The 14,494-nt window shown below is 38.8% G+C and overlaps 1 protein-coding gene across 2 annotated transcripts; it reads left to right on the top strand.

Annotated features, from left to right (window-relative positions):
- The first annotated feature begins 2,359 nt into the window (after positions 1 to 2,359).
- Positions 2,360 to 13,638, top strand: MFAP5 (microfibril associated protein 5). 2 transcript variants are annotated; one of them, XM_033116055.1, is made up of 10 exons: positions 2,361 to 2,511; positions 3,064 to 3,123; positions 4,146 to 4,181; positions 7,033 to 7,077; positions 7,408 to 7,440; positions 7,871 to 7,906; positions 9,884 to 9,913; positions 10,681 to 10,768; positions 11,342 to 11,415; positions 12,687 to 13,638. In XM_033116055.1, exons 2-10 carry the CDS (start codon positions 3,066 to 3,068, stop codon positions 12,797 to 12,799), a joined length of 513 nt encoding a protein of 170 aa, XP_032971946.1. In that variant the 5' UTR covers positions 2,361 to 2,511; positions 3,064 to 3,065; the 3' UTR covers positions 12,800 to 13,638. The 2 variants fall into 2 exon arrangements, with proteins under 2 accessions (XP_032971947.1, XP_032971946.1); XM_033116056.1 differs by lacking the exon at positions 9,884 to 9,913 and having other exon boundaries at positions 2,360 to 2,511.
- Positions 13,639 to 14,494: the final 856 nt, after the last annotated feature.

Raw genomic sequence — 14,494 nt, 5'->3', positions numbered from 1 at the left:
TGGAGACTTTTTTTGAAAGCTAAAAATTTTCCTAGGTAACTCAAACATTAGATTGCCTTCATTAAATCGCTTCTGCACCTGACATTTATTTCCATGGAGGACTTTCCTGATGCTGGAGAATGTGTTTTCTACCCACAGGAGATCCATCCAGCCTATGTCGGACGGGAGTTCTGATGCCCAAGGAGCTCTTCCCCAGTGTCAGCAAAAACCTCCGAAAATTACATGCTCATATCTGGGGTTGACAGTTGCTCATTTTTGACTAGTGGTGCTGATTCTGACTTCATGTAACTCAATGATGAACTGATAGTGGGATAGAGCAGAGGCTGACCAAATCACCTTGGGTAAAGTAAATCTGAGGATCAAAACCTGGGCTCTAAAATAAATGGGGAGATGACCTAGGAAAAAAGGGAGCCACCATAGCAGCCATGAAAACAAAAAAATTAACCAAACTACTTTGAAACACACTGCATTGTTGCATGTCAATTAGGCCCAATGAGAATAGATGGCGGTAACTGCTCTTACACCAGTTCTTGACTTGCTTTTTCTCCTTTTCTTTGCTCCCAGCCTGCCTTCTCCCTGTCCCTCTGCCTTGCTCTGAACATTTTGTTCCATTTTCACTGCCCTAACTTCAGACTCCCTCCCAGGACCCCAGGAGAGCACCCCCTCCTACTGCCTGGGGAGACTTTCCTACACCAGTTTCTAGCTAGGCCAGCACACTGAGGTCATTGCTCTCCTTGCCAAATGATTGGCCTGAGTTCAGTTTCTCCATCTGTCTGAGCTTCATGGAAAACATGATTCTTGCTCTAGGCTCTTTATTGTATGTTCTGCCTTGGGTCTGCTTTGCATCTGCTTTTTTTGTGTTTTCCCCCACCCCCATCCCCATGCCTTTTCTTTCCCTGCCTCTCCCCAGACTAGAATCACATCTGTTTTCCAGCCTCTGAACTCTCACTGCAGAGCAGATGGGAAAAGAGCAAGTTCTGGGCCAACCAGAATAGAAAGAGCTGGGATTTGTACTCAGATTTGTTCTAGGGACTGATCAGAATCCATGTATCTCAGAAATGGAACACTTATAGTTCCCTCAGAGGAACCAGAGGTGCTATTTACTTGTTTCTCATTATGTCCATTGTTCTCCCTTCCTCCCAACCAGACAGCTAGCTAGTTTTCTTCTTCCCTTCTTCAATCCCTTCCTTCCCTCCTTCTTCTCTTCCTTCCTTCCCCCAATCATTTACTCTTCTTTCTTCTAGTCTGTAATTTATTAATACTATCTGCTCTCTCTGTCTACCGGCACTCTTCTAATTTAGCACATCAGGGAGACACACAGTGTAGACTATAGGACCTAACAGGTAATTTGAAACTTATATGCTTCCAGTACACATAAGGTCAACCACTCCTCAGATTTGAGTTTCTATAATTTAAGTTGCTTCTCTCCAAAGTGGAGATATTTTAATGGCCTAATGACAAGGGTTACTATGAATAAGAGCAAATACAAAGTCTTTAAAACTCCTGGATCCGAGAAAGTATAATATTATCTACATATTACATGATATAAGGAAAAGTACTGATGGAAAATAACTTAAGCAGAATAAACTTGGTTCTTAATTTTCTTTGGGCCTCTGATGGCATTTTGTTCTTAAGATTCCAGAAACTAAGATTCTTAGCATAAGCTTAAACAAAGACAAAAGACAAAATACAGCTGGTATCTCCTCTCACAGAATTTCTCCACATTTCAAAAGGGTTGAGGGTACTGTATTCCTCAACTTTTCTAACCCTAAGACAGCCAGGCCTCCTTTTGGACAAAACTCATGTGATATCTGTATTTGTTTGGATGTGGGAATAAATAGGATTTCTAGAGGAAGAAAAAAACAAGAGTCTGAACATGTGCATCAAGAAAGAGGCAAAGAGAGAAGAGAAACACAGGAATAGAAAGGAATTTGTAGGTGTTGAAGAGATGAATTTTGAAAAAAAATAAAAGTGAGAAAAGAGAATGGAGAAAAAATTCAACATGGAAGACAGTACGAGATCGGAACAGATTCTGGTGATGTGCCTTCCAAGGATGACACAAAACTATTTAGGTAAGAAGGAACCTCAGGGAAGGGGAGGGGTGTGCTGGGGCCAGATTGCAAGAGGGAAAATAACTCATGGCAGAAAGTCGTACATGAGCTTGGGCCAGTCCTTCTAGGGAGCAGCAGTATCTCTCACCAATGTGGTCATAACCTTTGGAATGAGGGTGTGAGTGACTGCAATTTCCCATCCCTCTTCTCATTTCAGCCTCATTGCACTACTCTGGCCTGGCGCGCTCTCTCTTTCTCTCTCTCTCTCTCTCTCTCTCTCTCTCTCTCTCTCTCCCTCGCTCTCCCTCATCTCATTGTTCCAGGAGGCCAAATTTGAAGTCCTTCCCAGGGAGTGGCCCTGTGCATCTTATTCTCCAGCCAAAGTAGGAATAGCGTGAGAAGGAGAGAGACACAGTCAGCAGCCAAAGGACTCGGTGGAAAGAGCAGAGGACCATAGACAGTGAGTTGTTTGATTGTATAAAACCCTAAATAAACAGAGGGAGTGTGTATGTGTGTGTGTGCGTGTGTGCATGTGTGCATGTGTGTTTACATTGAAGGGCTGGAGGGGAGCAATGGGGAATGTCACTGAACTTAAAACTGAACAGATATTCCAATTATTCATGACATTCAAATAAGAGGAGACACAAAAATGAGCAGATGACATAAACAAGTCACAGATATCAAAAAAAAAAAAAAAAAAAGATTAGGCCCTAGAGGTGAAAGAGACCCCAGGGTAGGGGAAAACATGGACCATTTTGAATACAAAAGTTCCTCTGACTTGGTACAAAAGAATAATGAGAGTGAGAATAATGGTAAGTGATCGAACAACAGAATTTGAAGGAGAAATAAATTTTGGGTAAAAGATAAGAAAAGAGACAGGGTTGAGTCATATGGAGGACCAAGAAAGCTCCTGGGAAGACAAAGATATGGGTTACAGACATCCTTTCCTGGAACTGAAATGCTGGTGTGTCCCTGAGCATTCCAATTTCTACTCTCCCACCACCCCTGTTAGATATGCTGCTCTTGGGACCCAAGGCGCTGCTGTTTCTCACTGCACTCATCATTCCCTCGGGTGAGTCCCTACTTTTATTCTTTTCTCCCTAAAATGTCAGCCTCTCAGCTATACATGTGTGTGACAGTGTGTATTAGAGAGTGAGATGGAAGGAGGTCAAAAGGGGATTGGGAGAGAGATGCCTGCTGCAGAGTTCTAGAATTTCTATGAAAGAGAAGAAAGGAATAGACTTTGTGTTAAAGAAGAAAGAACAGGGATGTGGATAGACATGACCTGACTTAGGGGAAAGTGTCCTAAGAATTATGAAACTCAGGTAAAATGAAGCTATACAAATATTAACATATTAACCAAGAGAGGGTCACACACATAAATATTCAAGTAAACAAATACCAAAGAAAAAGAAACTAATACACTAATACATACACAAACATATAGAGACCACCTAATAAGAAAATTGACCAAATTTAACAGGAAAATAGTGGGCATAGATACACTAACACCTAACAAACACTAGCAGCAGCATACATACAAGTACATTCACATGTACACTAAAAATATGTACCAAATTTATACACAAAAGAAAAATGATCTTCACAGATTTCACAGAAGCTAGCTAAAAGATTAGCCACAGAAAATGAACTTTGGATTTCAAAAAACTTCTACTCTTATTTTTCTCATTCTGCCAGATACAGACTGAGAAGATCATCTTTTTGCCTTGTTCAGTATTGTATCTAGTGAGATGGCCATGGAGAGAGAAAGACAGGACACATTAAAAAGGCTGCTGGTCCTCTCTGTGGAACAGGATTCCATTTCTTTTGGTTGGCAATGAGGGCAAGAGGGCATCCTAAGTCAGGGCGTAACAGAGGAGGGGTTTGTTCTCAGAAATTTGTCATCTTTCTTGAGTGTTTCCACGTTTGTGTGTAGCACTAATGGTCTGAGTGATTTTGTATTGAACTATATAAAAATAAAACACAGAAAGATAAAGTACAACCATTGCTCCATCATTTTCTGGTTTATCTCAAAAGCCTAAGGGGTATAGAGCGCAAGTCACTCACATCCCTTTTCTCCTTCTTTTGGTACAGATTGGACACCTCTAGGGGTCAGTGGTCAAGGAGAAGGTAGGTCAACCCTCGGATCTGGGCTATGTTGGGGTTCTTATCAGGGTAATGCAGACGAATGGTCAGAGTTAAAGCACTGGTAATACAACAGAGATGTGTTGCCAAAGTGTGCGAAATGAGATCTAATTCACCAGTTTCCACAATCCTATCATCTCATTCATAAAACCTTGTCTTTTTTTTATCTACTGAAATATTTTTCCCAAGACCTCCTCTGTGCCATCTCTTGCTTCCACTCTCCTCTATTCATCTCTTATCTCACTCAGAAAATGCCCACTAATTCTAACACAAAGCATTTACCTATCCATGAAACAGTGGAGAAACTAAAATGCAAACACAGGATGAGAAGTCATCTCAATACGACAGTAAAATTATGGCACAACTGGACATAACCCAAAAGTTTGGGCTGCCAAAGGACCAACAGATAACTTTATTCAGCTTAATGAAGGAAACTCCACCCTGCCACCAGACATTCAACCTAATTATAATTTATCTTTCCCCAACCTTTGTGAGCACAGCATTATATAACCCACTAATAGGTCATACAATCAAAATAGTGGATCCAAACTGGTATTTTTATTTTTATTTTATTGGGGAATATTGGGGAACAGTGTGTTTCTGCAGGGCCCATCAGTTCCAAGTCATTGTCCTTCAATCTAGTTGTGATTGGCCCATGTGGGAATCGAATCTACAACCCTGTTGTTCAGAGCTCGCGCTCTAACCAACTGAGCCATCCAGCCACCCCACAACTGTTTTTTAATGAATCAGGATAAACTAAAATAAAAGTAAAGTACATGCAAGTACATTGCAAGAGTGAAGTATTATCTTTAAACTTGTTTCAGTTTTATGCATACACTGGGACATGACATAATTTCTTACTCTGTGTCCTGGAACAAAAGATAAAAATATAGAATTTCTTTTTCTCTGATATGAATAAAATGTTGGAATCCCTGCATTTCTGAACGTAGACCAGATTTCAACACTAGCAAAACTGAAAATCTGAATTCATTTCTCCGGGCTGGTTAAGGTCCAGTCCTGTTTTATGACTTTGTGATGCTTTTCTACCAGAAATATCATAAGATATGATAATATGTCTCCTTAAGATTCCTTTTCATAGAACATTCATGAATCTTACATAAGCATTTATATGGTGATAGCTCATGGAAAAGGTGGGTAAACTGATGAATGTGCAGAAAAACAGGACTCTGCCCTGAAATCCTCAGAAGACAGCTAGGATACACTCTCAACCCCTTTGCTGTTTCCCACTGCTTCATTTCTGTTTCTGTGAGTGGCTGGGCTGGAATGTGAATAAAGAGAAAGGGAAACCGGGCCAGATTAGGCTACAAATGGGAGAGGCTCCACTCCCCTCTCCTGTCCCTGGAATGACTCAGGTCAGTGATTTTTTTTTTAAGTATCCTCTGGAATTGAAACAGACTTGGATTCATTTTATCAAAATTTGTTCTGAAAGAAGAAAGCTTATTCTGAGCATTGAAGCTAAAAAGGCTCTGTTGTCAGATCTGATGATCTTTCTTTCTAGAATTTAAAACAAAAAATGAAAGAGAGAGAGAGAGAGAGAGAGAGAGAGAGAGAGAGAGAGAGAGAGAGAGAGAGAGAGAGAAAGGAAAGAAAGAAAGAAAGAAAGAAAGAAAGAAAGAAAGAAAGAAAGAAAGAAAGAAAGAAAGAAAGAGAAAGAAAAGAAAGACAAGAAGTAAGGAGGTAAGCAGTAAGCAGAAGAAACTCCTTCAAATTATTTTATTGTGTTTTACCGCTATTACAATGATCAATAACTCTGATGTGATTTATAAAAATGCTTTTCTCACCAGATTTAAATCTGACATTTAGACGCTGAAGTTAAAAACGTCAAAGCAAACTATGTGAATTTGCTGACCCCTAGTGGATAAAATAAACTATAACTATAGGCTTTCCATCATGAATGATAATAGTAGGTGGGATATAAATCAAGACAAGCTGTTCTAGAAAATGCTATTATTTATAGTTTCAGATACAGTTTTCTTGGTTTAACCCAATAGATTCCACCTTAAGACCTGGACCATCTTTATTCCTTTTCTCTTGCCTTTATTTCCCAATGATCAACTGCAAGGCATGCCCCTCTCTTCACTTCGCTTCTCACTAAGCATCAAAAAACTATCAACATCACCTTTTGTGAACACTCTAGTATATAAGCATATCAGCAGATTGATATCTAATTACATCAAAATTATAAATATCAAAGTCAGTGTCCTTGGTAAAGACAGTTTTCATTTTCAGTAAGCATTGCAAAGTCACCAATCCATTGTACTTGTTAACAAGCTCTAAGACCATGGGTGAATTATTTATAAATCTGGTGCTCAGTTTTTTCATCTTTAAAAACATGGATTTAAACAGTGCCTGGCACACAGTAAACCCAAATTATTATTTAATATATTTATTATCTGTTATCTAAATATATTTATTATCTAAATATATTTATTATCTGTTAGGATAATGAAATAATATGAATTATTCCTGTAGTCCAATGCTTAACCTAAGTCTGACTGAGAAAGGAGTGTTTGTGGAAGGTTATCTGAGGGCACGTAGTTCATTTATTTCTCTAAATAATACAAAGGAAAAAGGATGTTCTAGGCTAGGACTTATGGGAATATCCATGGAAGTAGGATTGCTTCATTGGGTTACAGGGAAAAGGACTTGACTGGGAAGCAAACAGAACAATTGTGGGGTACTTACTGCCTGTTGGCCACTGTGCTGGACAATTTCACTTACTGGGAGGGCAAGGATGCGATGGGTAAAGAGAATGCTCAGAAAATGTTTTCTGGTTTATTTTTTATTGTTTTGTGTGTTGTTTTTTTTGATTCAGCCAATGTGACTCAAGCGACTTCAGAAACATTCACAGACGATCCTAGTAAGCTACCTTTGTTTATTTCTTGGCTTTCATCCTGGGGATAGAAGGATTGAGAATGATATCTATACAAAGAAAAATGAAGACTAGAAAAGAGGTTGGTGGGTACTCTGAGCTCATGCAGTGCCCTGTCTTAGATGCTTCTGACGCTATAAACATGCCCAATCTTTTTCTCTCCTCAATTCCCTTCTGTGTTAGTCCCTTACATTTACCCCACAGTCCATTGTTTAACTTTGATTTTTCTTGCCCCGTTTTAGATCATCGTCCCATATCCTACTTCCCTTTCTCCTTTTCCTACCTGCATTTTTCATTCTCTGTGTTGTATCTTGGCAGATCTGGTAAATGAACCCTCTACAGATGAAACAGGTAAGTTTTACTACAGTTCTTAAAAAATGGCATGATTCTCATTAGTATTCACAATATTTATTTCAGCACTTGAGTTAATCCTGTATTTTTATCTTTGGGAAAGGGATAAAGGGATGGTGGGACCGTTGTTCAGTGACAATGGGATAAAATGAAAGCGAGGTCTCCTAGTCCTCTAAAAAGATGAAAGAAAGTAGAGTAATAGCTAAAATAAGGCATGGATGATAAGGGCTTCCAAAAATTAGTATGTCAATAGGCCAAATATTCTTCAAAACAATATTACTGCAATTAACTCTATTCCATTGGATATTAGACACAAACCCAGCCATAGCCTTGATTTTGCCCTAATATCTCTGTTCTGCCTTTTTCTACTCTGCCTCCCCCTTCACCAATTCAAAGTCCTTCTCACACCTGCTGTTTTGTGCCTTTTCAGTTCTGGCTGATATCGAACCTTCCACAGATGACCAGGGTGAGTTCAGACCTGGGATCCCAGGGCCACCGGGGCTGTTCTGGGCTTTCCCCAGAGCTGACTATGGAAGGCAGTACAGCTGGTGAAGGATCCTAAGTAGACAGGGTTACAGTTTATGTATCACTTTCTTCCAATAGTTAAATGTAAATTAATGACATTTTGTGATCCCCTAACAAGCAGGAACTGTGCTAGGTGTGTGATATACAAAATACTGACACGTGATCTTTCGAAGTTTCCAAGACTAGATGAGTAAAGGCAAGACATATACACAAAGAAATGTATGGGAAGATAAAGGAAAACTTTCTAGAAGAGAAGAAATGGTCAAACTGAATCTTGAAGGAACTGGAGTAAGCCAGGCAGTCAAGGGGAATATGCATTTTAGCCAAAGGAAACAGCATGTTCAAAGATGTGAAAGCAAAATAGAGCTTGGCATATTGGGGAAACTGAGTTTTTTTAATGATTAGGGCCCAAAACTACAAGGAACAAGTAGGACATGAGAAGATAGAAACTAGATTTTTAACCAATATTTACTAAAAATATGCTACTTAGGTGCCATGAATATAAGGGTGAAAAAACTGCTTTTCTTCTACTAGATATCTTTTTTCTCATAGACAAGATAGATATCCAGATAACTTTATTCAGTTTCACAAAAATGCTATTATCAGGATAAGCAAAGAAGCTATGAAAGACTCAAAAGAAGTCCTTGACTATATTCATTGTTGGGGGTTAGTCTTTTCTGGAGGGCCCATTGACTAAGTTGCTTCTTTAGAAGACAAGTAGAAGTGAATCAAGTAAGTGGAAAGGGAAGAGCTTTTAGGTAAAGAAAACAATGTGGGCAAAGGCTTAGGATGGAAATGAAAAACTATTGTAGAACAGTTTATGCAAAGGAAAGTTCTAATCAGATCTATGGATTGGAAAACCTATGAAGATGCCGTTGCAGTAGTCCCAATAAAAAATGATGGCCTGAAGTAAGGCAGAAGTAGTGAAAATTAACTGTGAGCTGTAAGGGAGAGAAGACTGGTGAGATGACGTTCAGTTTTCCATCAGGTAGATGGTGGCTGTCAGGTGGATGGTAGTACCATTCACTGAAGAAATATTTCAATTGAAGGTAAAGATAATTAAGTCAGTTTGAGATCTGTTGGGTTTGAAGAGCCTTTGAAAAATCCATGAACTCTTCCATAAAATGGCAATTGGATTTATAGGTCTGGAACTTAGAAGAAAGATCTGGGCTAGAAGTATAAATTTGAGAATTCTCAGCACATACACCTGTGATGGAACCCATGGGATAGATAAGATCACCTGGCACACTTCAAAATTATCCTATTAGCAACTCTTCTGATCACATTTTTACAGGTCACTCCCATGGTGAGTCTATTCCCTCAAGATTCACCTTGTTCTTTGATTTGTTCTCCATTCAAAATGGGCCCACATTTAAACTACCCCTAGGTTAGGAGTGACTATCGCTATGACCCTTGCCATTCTTTATCAAATAACTTTTATCAAACAACCCATAATGATTTTAAATTGGAAAAAAAAGGAGAACCCATGATGATGCATCTTATTTAGAGAGAAGAACATTTCTTTTTTGAGGAAGAGCTTCTACAGGATAAAAATCTTTTCTCTCTTTAGCTCTAGGATAAAGCTCATCTGAGCACATGGCTCTTTGCCTTGTATCCCTGCTAAATTTGTTTATTGTCAACAACACAAAGATACTCTCAATACAAAAAATTTCTCAACTCTGTAGGAGAGAAAGGCAAAATTATAGTTCCCATCCTAACTTCTAAATCTCTTTAATTGTGTGAATCAAAATAAAACATTATGGGTTTTCTTTTAGAAGTTGCTAAAAAAGAGTTATTAACTCATTTGTTTCCTATCTATATGGGTATCCTACATGGGTCTCAAGTGAGATAACATGACAGTTGCAGAAGCAGTGACTTCTAGAACTAGTAATAACTGAATAAAATTTCTGCCTTCTAGCCTCGTCTAATGATAAAAATACCACTACAGGTATGATTGTTTCTCCTAAGATTTTTTTTTTTTCTTCCTGAAGATGCCTTGCCTCCTTGTTCTTTGGAGAATACATCTTCTAGTGTACATCCAATTCTTTCTCAAAGAATATTTTTAGTATCCTTTATTCTTCCTCACACATACCCTCTCCCTTCTTTTGAGCTCCTTTCCTAAAACTCATGGTGAAAGATAAAGATTGGACAACTGTTGGATGATCCTGAAACAATCCTTTCCCTAAATTCCCCTTGGACTTTATTTATGGTTAGTGGGTTGGGAAGTTGCTGCAAGGACTCAATATTACTATAGATAGCACGGCTAAAATTGCTTTCTCTAATATACTGATAATTCTGATGTGCAGCTAGGGTTGAAAACTACTGGAACAGAGAAATAATTATGCACTTAGAAGTCTCAGTCTTCAGAATGGGGTTATCAGCATTTGGGTTTGATATTTCGTATTGCCATCTGGATAGCTCTAAAAGGGTTTTTTCCTAGAAGAGCCCTCAGAGATTATTTTAGCCACTTCTACTTCAATAGGGAAGCACCTAAATTTCATTTTAGTCAATTTCCTACTGCTCTGTTTTGGTGAGTAGGAAGGAGATGCCCAACTTACAATGATTCTCTGTGGAGACTACTTTGTGTGTTTTTTCCACTCCTCCTCCATCCCTTTAATCCTTTGTTTATACCTCTCCTGCTTGTTATGCCTCTCCCTGTTTGTTTGTTTTTTTGGTGTGTGTGTGTGTGTGTGTGTGTGTGCTGGGCTTCTTCAGAGTGCCGGGATGAGAAATTTGCTTGCACAAGACTCTACTCTGTGCATCGACCAGTCAAGCAATGCATTCATCAGTTATGCTTCACCAGGTAAGGGATCACAGAATGCCCAGAGAGCATCTTCCATGATAGTGTTTTCATGTCAGTAACAATTTCATGAGCACCCACTATGGAATTTCAGTCTTTGAAGGAACAGAATTTTTTTTTAGCATAACCCTCCTAACTATTCCTGAAGGCGCCAGCTAGAACCTGGAGTCTGGATTGAAGTATAGAGAGAACAAGTTGACTAACAAGTCTAGACGCTAGAGGGCAAATAAAGGTGAGGACTGGAGGAAGGGTAGTCATGGGGGAAACACAGATATATTGAATTTATTATGTCATAGTAAAAGACTGAAATGAAAGATCCAAGTCTGAAGGTAGAAAATAATGGGGAAGAGTATTAAGCTTGACTCTAGGTGGAGTGTGCAAAGTGTTACTAAGAAGAATAATTAATACCATTTCATCCCCTCTTCCTTGGAAGGAGGCGGGGAAGAAAGTCTAAAATACTTAAGGAAGTCCAGATAAGGAAGAGAGGGGAATACAGGAGTACTAGGCCTATGCTAGTTCTCCCTCTCAGTGATTTCTCTGTCTCCTTCCTTAATCATGACCTTGGGACTATGACAGTTTACGACGCATGTACATTATCAACAATGAGATCTGCTCCCGTCTTGTCTGTAAAGAACATGAAGTTATGAAAGGTAAGATGACATCTGTGTTTTTAGTGGAGGAACAGTTATGAGCAACGTAAATAAGGACACAGTGCTAATGGATCCAAGGTCTGGCTTTGGAGGAGAGTTTTAGGCAGCCCGTTACTTCCATCTGTCCCTGCTCCACCAAGTTACCCCAAATAATCTAAGTAAAGCAACATGCTTAATACATTAAAATGACCCTAAGAAAAGTAGCCCCAGATCTCTTCCCAACTAGACTGTAACCCCCAATCTCTCCTGCATATAGATAGAGTATTCTGAAGCTCTGGCTGCTTTGAAGATTATTCACTGGGGTTCTAGGTGAAGAGGCCGAGTCGGCCAGTACAAATAATAGACTCTACTAGTCTGCAGCCATGTTCCTAACTCTAAAAAGAAAAAAAAAAACACACATTAATTTAGAGACAGTAATGTTTGGAATGGGCCTACAAATGAATTAAAAATAGACTGGACATTAAAACTGGCTACATTTTAAATAGTCCACCACTTCCAGGAACGATTTGCATTGTTCACTGTGAAATTTCAGAGGTGGAGGAAGGTAGAAAGACTTTACAAAAACAATTAAAAGGGTTGAAAATGTGTGACCATGCAGGTGGGAACAAAGATACTTTTTATTTTTCCCATCGCCAGCCCCAAAAGGTGGCTGTGGTTGGTGAAGTTACCACAGACAAGCCACTTCTGACTCAGCAGCCCACCTCGCACTGAGCTCCTGACTAAGAGTTGTACTTAACTTCGCAGAAGGAAACTTGCTGCTTGCCCCCATTGGCTTTGTGCAAGCCACCTGCAAGGGAAGCACCTTGAGATTGAGGATGAGTATTTGGGACTCTAGGCACTTTCAAGTGTCTCAGGGGACCTAGTCAAGTTAGTTGTTTGCACATAGTAAACACTTAAATATATATTGAGTGGTTGGACCTCATTTTTTGGCTAGTTAATAAGCCATGATTAGAAGAATTGGGAGCGAGGTATACAAAGGAAACTAACATTTACTGACCACCTGTACTTTGCATATATTGTTTCATTTTAATACAACTAAACTGTTGAGGCAGGTGTTTTAATGTTTATTTTACAGAAGAGTCAAGTTCATAAATGTTAAGAAATTTTCTAGTAAGTTGTAAAGAACTATTAAGTCTCAGAGAGGGATTCTAACTAGGGTCTATTTCTATTCAAACTTTTCACTCCACCACAATGCAGTCTTCTCTTTGTCTTAAAACATGAGCCCTTGGAATCTTCCTGCATTCTCATCCCATGGTCTGCTTCTATTCTAGATGAGTTTTGCCGTCAGATGGCTGGTCTGCCCCCAAGGCGACTCCAACGTTCCAACTACTTCCGACTTCCTCCCTGTGAAAATGTGAATTTGCAGAGACCTGTTGGTCTGTGATGAACGAGAGAAGAAGAATGTGTGGATGGGAGGAAAAGAATGCTCTAGGAAGAGGGAACTCCTTGTCCAACCATTGTCAACTAACTCATCCACATTAGTATTTCTTAAACCAGTCCTTTTGCACTGTTTAGCTTTTGCCCCTACTCCCTGAGTTTTCACCCAGACTGATAACATTTATCTCATTTTTCAGTACTTACAAAACAAAGTCTATATTATTGCATAGTTTTACTGCTTCCCAATATTATAGCCATAAATGATGACCACATGGCTTATATACAAACACTCTACATGCAATTTCAAGGGAAAATAGACTTAAAGTTAATAATATTCACTATTGAATCTGTCTGAGATAGATTTCAGGGTGGAAGAAGCTATTACTGTCTATTTTGGCTAGCCACAGAACTTCATTTACTTTCCTGAGTTTCCTAGATTAACTCCCCATTCATCTACAAAATCATAGTCCTTTTACTCTTATTTTAACTATTTTGCTGATTGGCCTAACATTTGCCTGGAAGGTCCTCTTTATGAGAAAGATCATGATAATTTTTTGTATTCCTAGAAAATTCTCCAGAGCCAAGAGTTATACAACCCCACCAGCAATATAAAGACCAAAATGTTGTCTTCTGCTAAACTCAGAGGCTGAGGCTAAGGAGAGGGGAGTATGCCAAGTATAGAACTTGGACTCAGGACTCCCTATTCAAGTTTTGATGTGGTTGTCCAATCGGCAAGTAGGGCTGGAAAGTAAGTCTCATTTTCTTGTTCATTTATGGTAGTATTGGGGTTAACCCATTTCCACAGGTTAATTAGACAACTAACATCAAATCATATCACTGGTCTGAGTTTTCGCTAACTTTTCTTCTCACCACTTACCAAAATCTGTAGAGATTATTGTGCAAATAGATTCTGGAATAGCCTGATTTGGGGCCTAAGAAGGGCATTCAGACCTGAACTTTAATAGACAGGCATTAAGTTTATCTAATGGTTTATAGGAAAAAGTAAAAGAAACACAATATTTAAACAACCCACATTCTTATCCTGGATCTAGCAGTAGCCAGGTAGCCTCAGATAAGCCATGTTTCCTCATTAAGCCCTGCTTTAATTTCTCCCTCTTTAACATGAGAGGTTAAATTTACGTTAGTTCTAAGGTTTCTTTTAATTCTATGATTCTCGAGATTTAAATGTATGTTCATATTTCTTGGAGACTAGATACAGTCTAATTCACAACAACCATGTCTTCTTTATAAGGGAGGAAATACCCTATATTAGGACAGCAATCCACAATATGATAGAACAAAATTCCACCATAAGTGAAAAATTATATATTATGAAACTTCCATCTGAATAACTCAGTATCCTTTTTAAAAAGTCAATGGAATTCAAGTAAGAGCTAGGAGACTGAGACAACCAGTTACATATGACAAAATGCCATTCGGTAGGGGGTGGATTTCTTTCTTATTGCTAAGAAAACTATCTAACCGAAGATTGGATTCTTGCTCTTAAGAAACAATTTAGTTTAATGGAATTTGCACAACTGATAAAAGAGAAATGTTAGAAAAGCTCCAAAGCATGTAATCTCTGCTCCAGTCTCTAGAAGTAAATGTACTCATATATAGACAGACATATTAAATTCATATTGTAGCCACTGCAGAAAAATCTCATAGGCACAGAGTTTCCAAGAAGAATCACATAAGAATC

This window comes from Rhinolophus ferrumequinum, chromosome 10 (assembly GCF_004115265.2).
Source record: "Rhinolophus ferrumequinum isolate MPI-CBG mRhiFer1 chromosome 10, mRhiFer1_v1.p, whole genome shotgun sequence".
Taxonomy (NCBI): Eukaryota; Metazoa; Chordata; class Mammalia; order Chiroptera; family Rhinolophidae; genus Rhinolophus; species Rhinolophus ferrumequinum.
Note: the sequence above shows the minus strand (reverse complement) of the source record. Positions and strands in the feature narration are given on the sequence as shown.

Bases quoted from the DNA above. Each gene is read 5' to 3' on its own strand.
- MFAP5 (XM_033116055.1), top strand. From the start codon at position 3,066: ATGCTGCTCTTGGGACCCAAGGCGCTGCTGTTTCTCACTGCACTCATC. The intron at 3,124-4,145 runs GTGAGTCCCTAC...CTTTTGGTACAG, and splicing joins TGCACTCATCATTCCCTCGG to ATTGGACACCTCTAGGGGTC. The intron at 11,416-12,686 runs GTAAGATGACAT...CTTCTATTCTAG, and splicing joins AGAACATGAAGTTATGAAAG to ATGAGTTTTGCCGTCAGATG.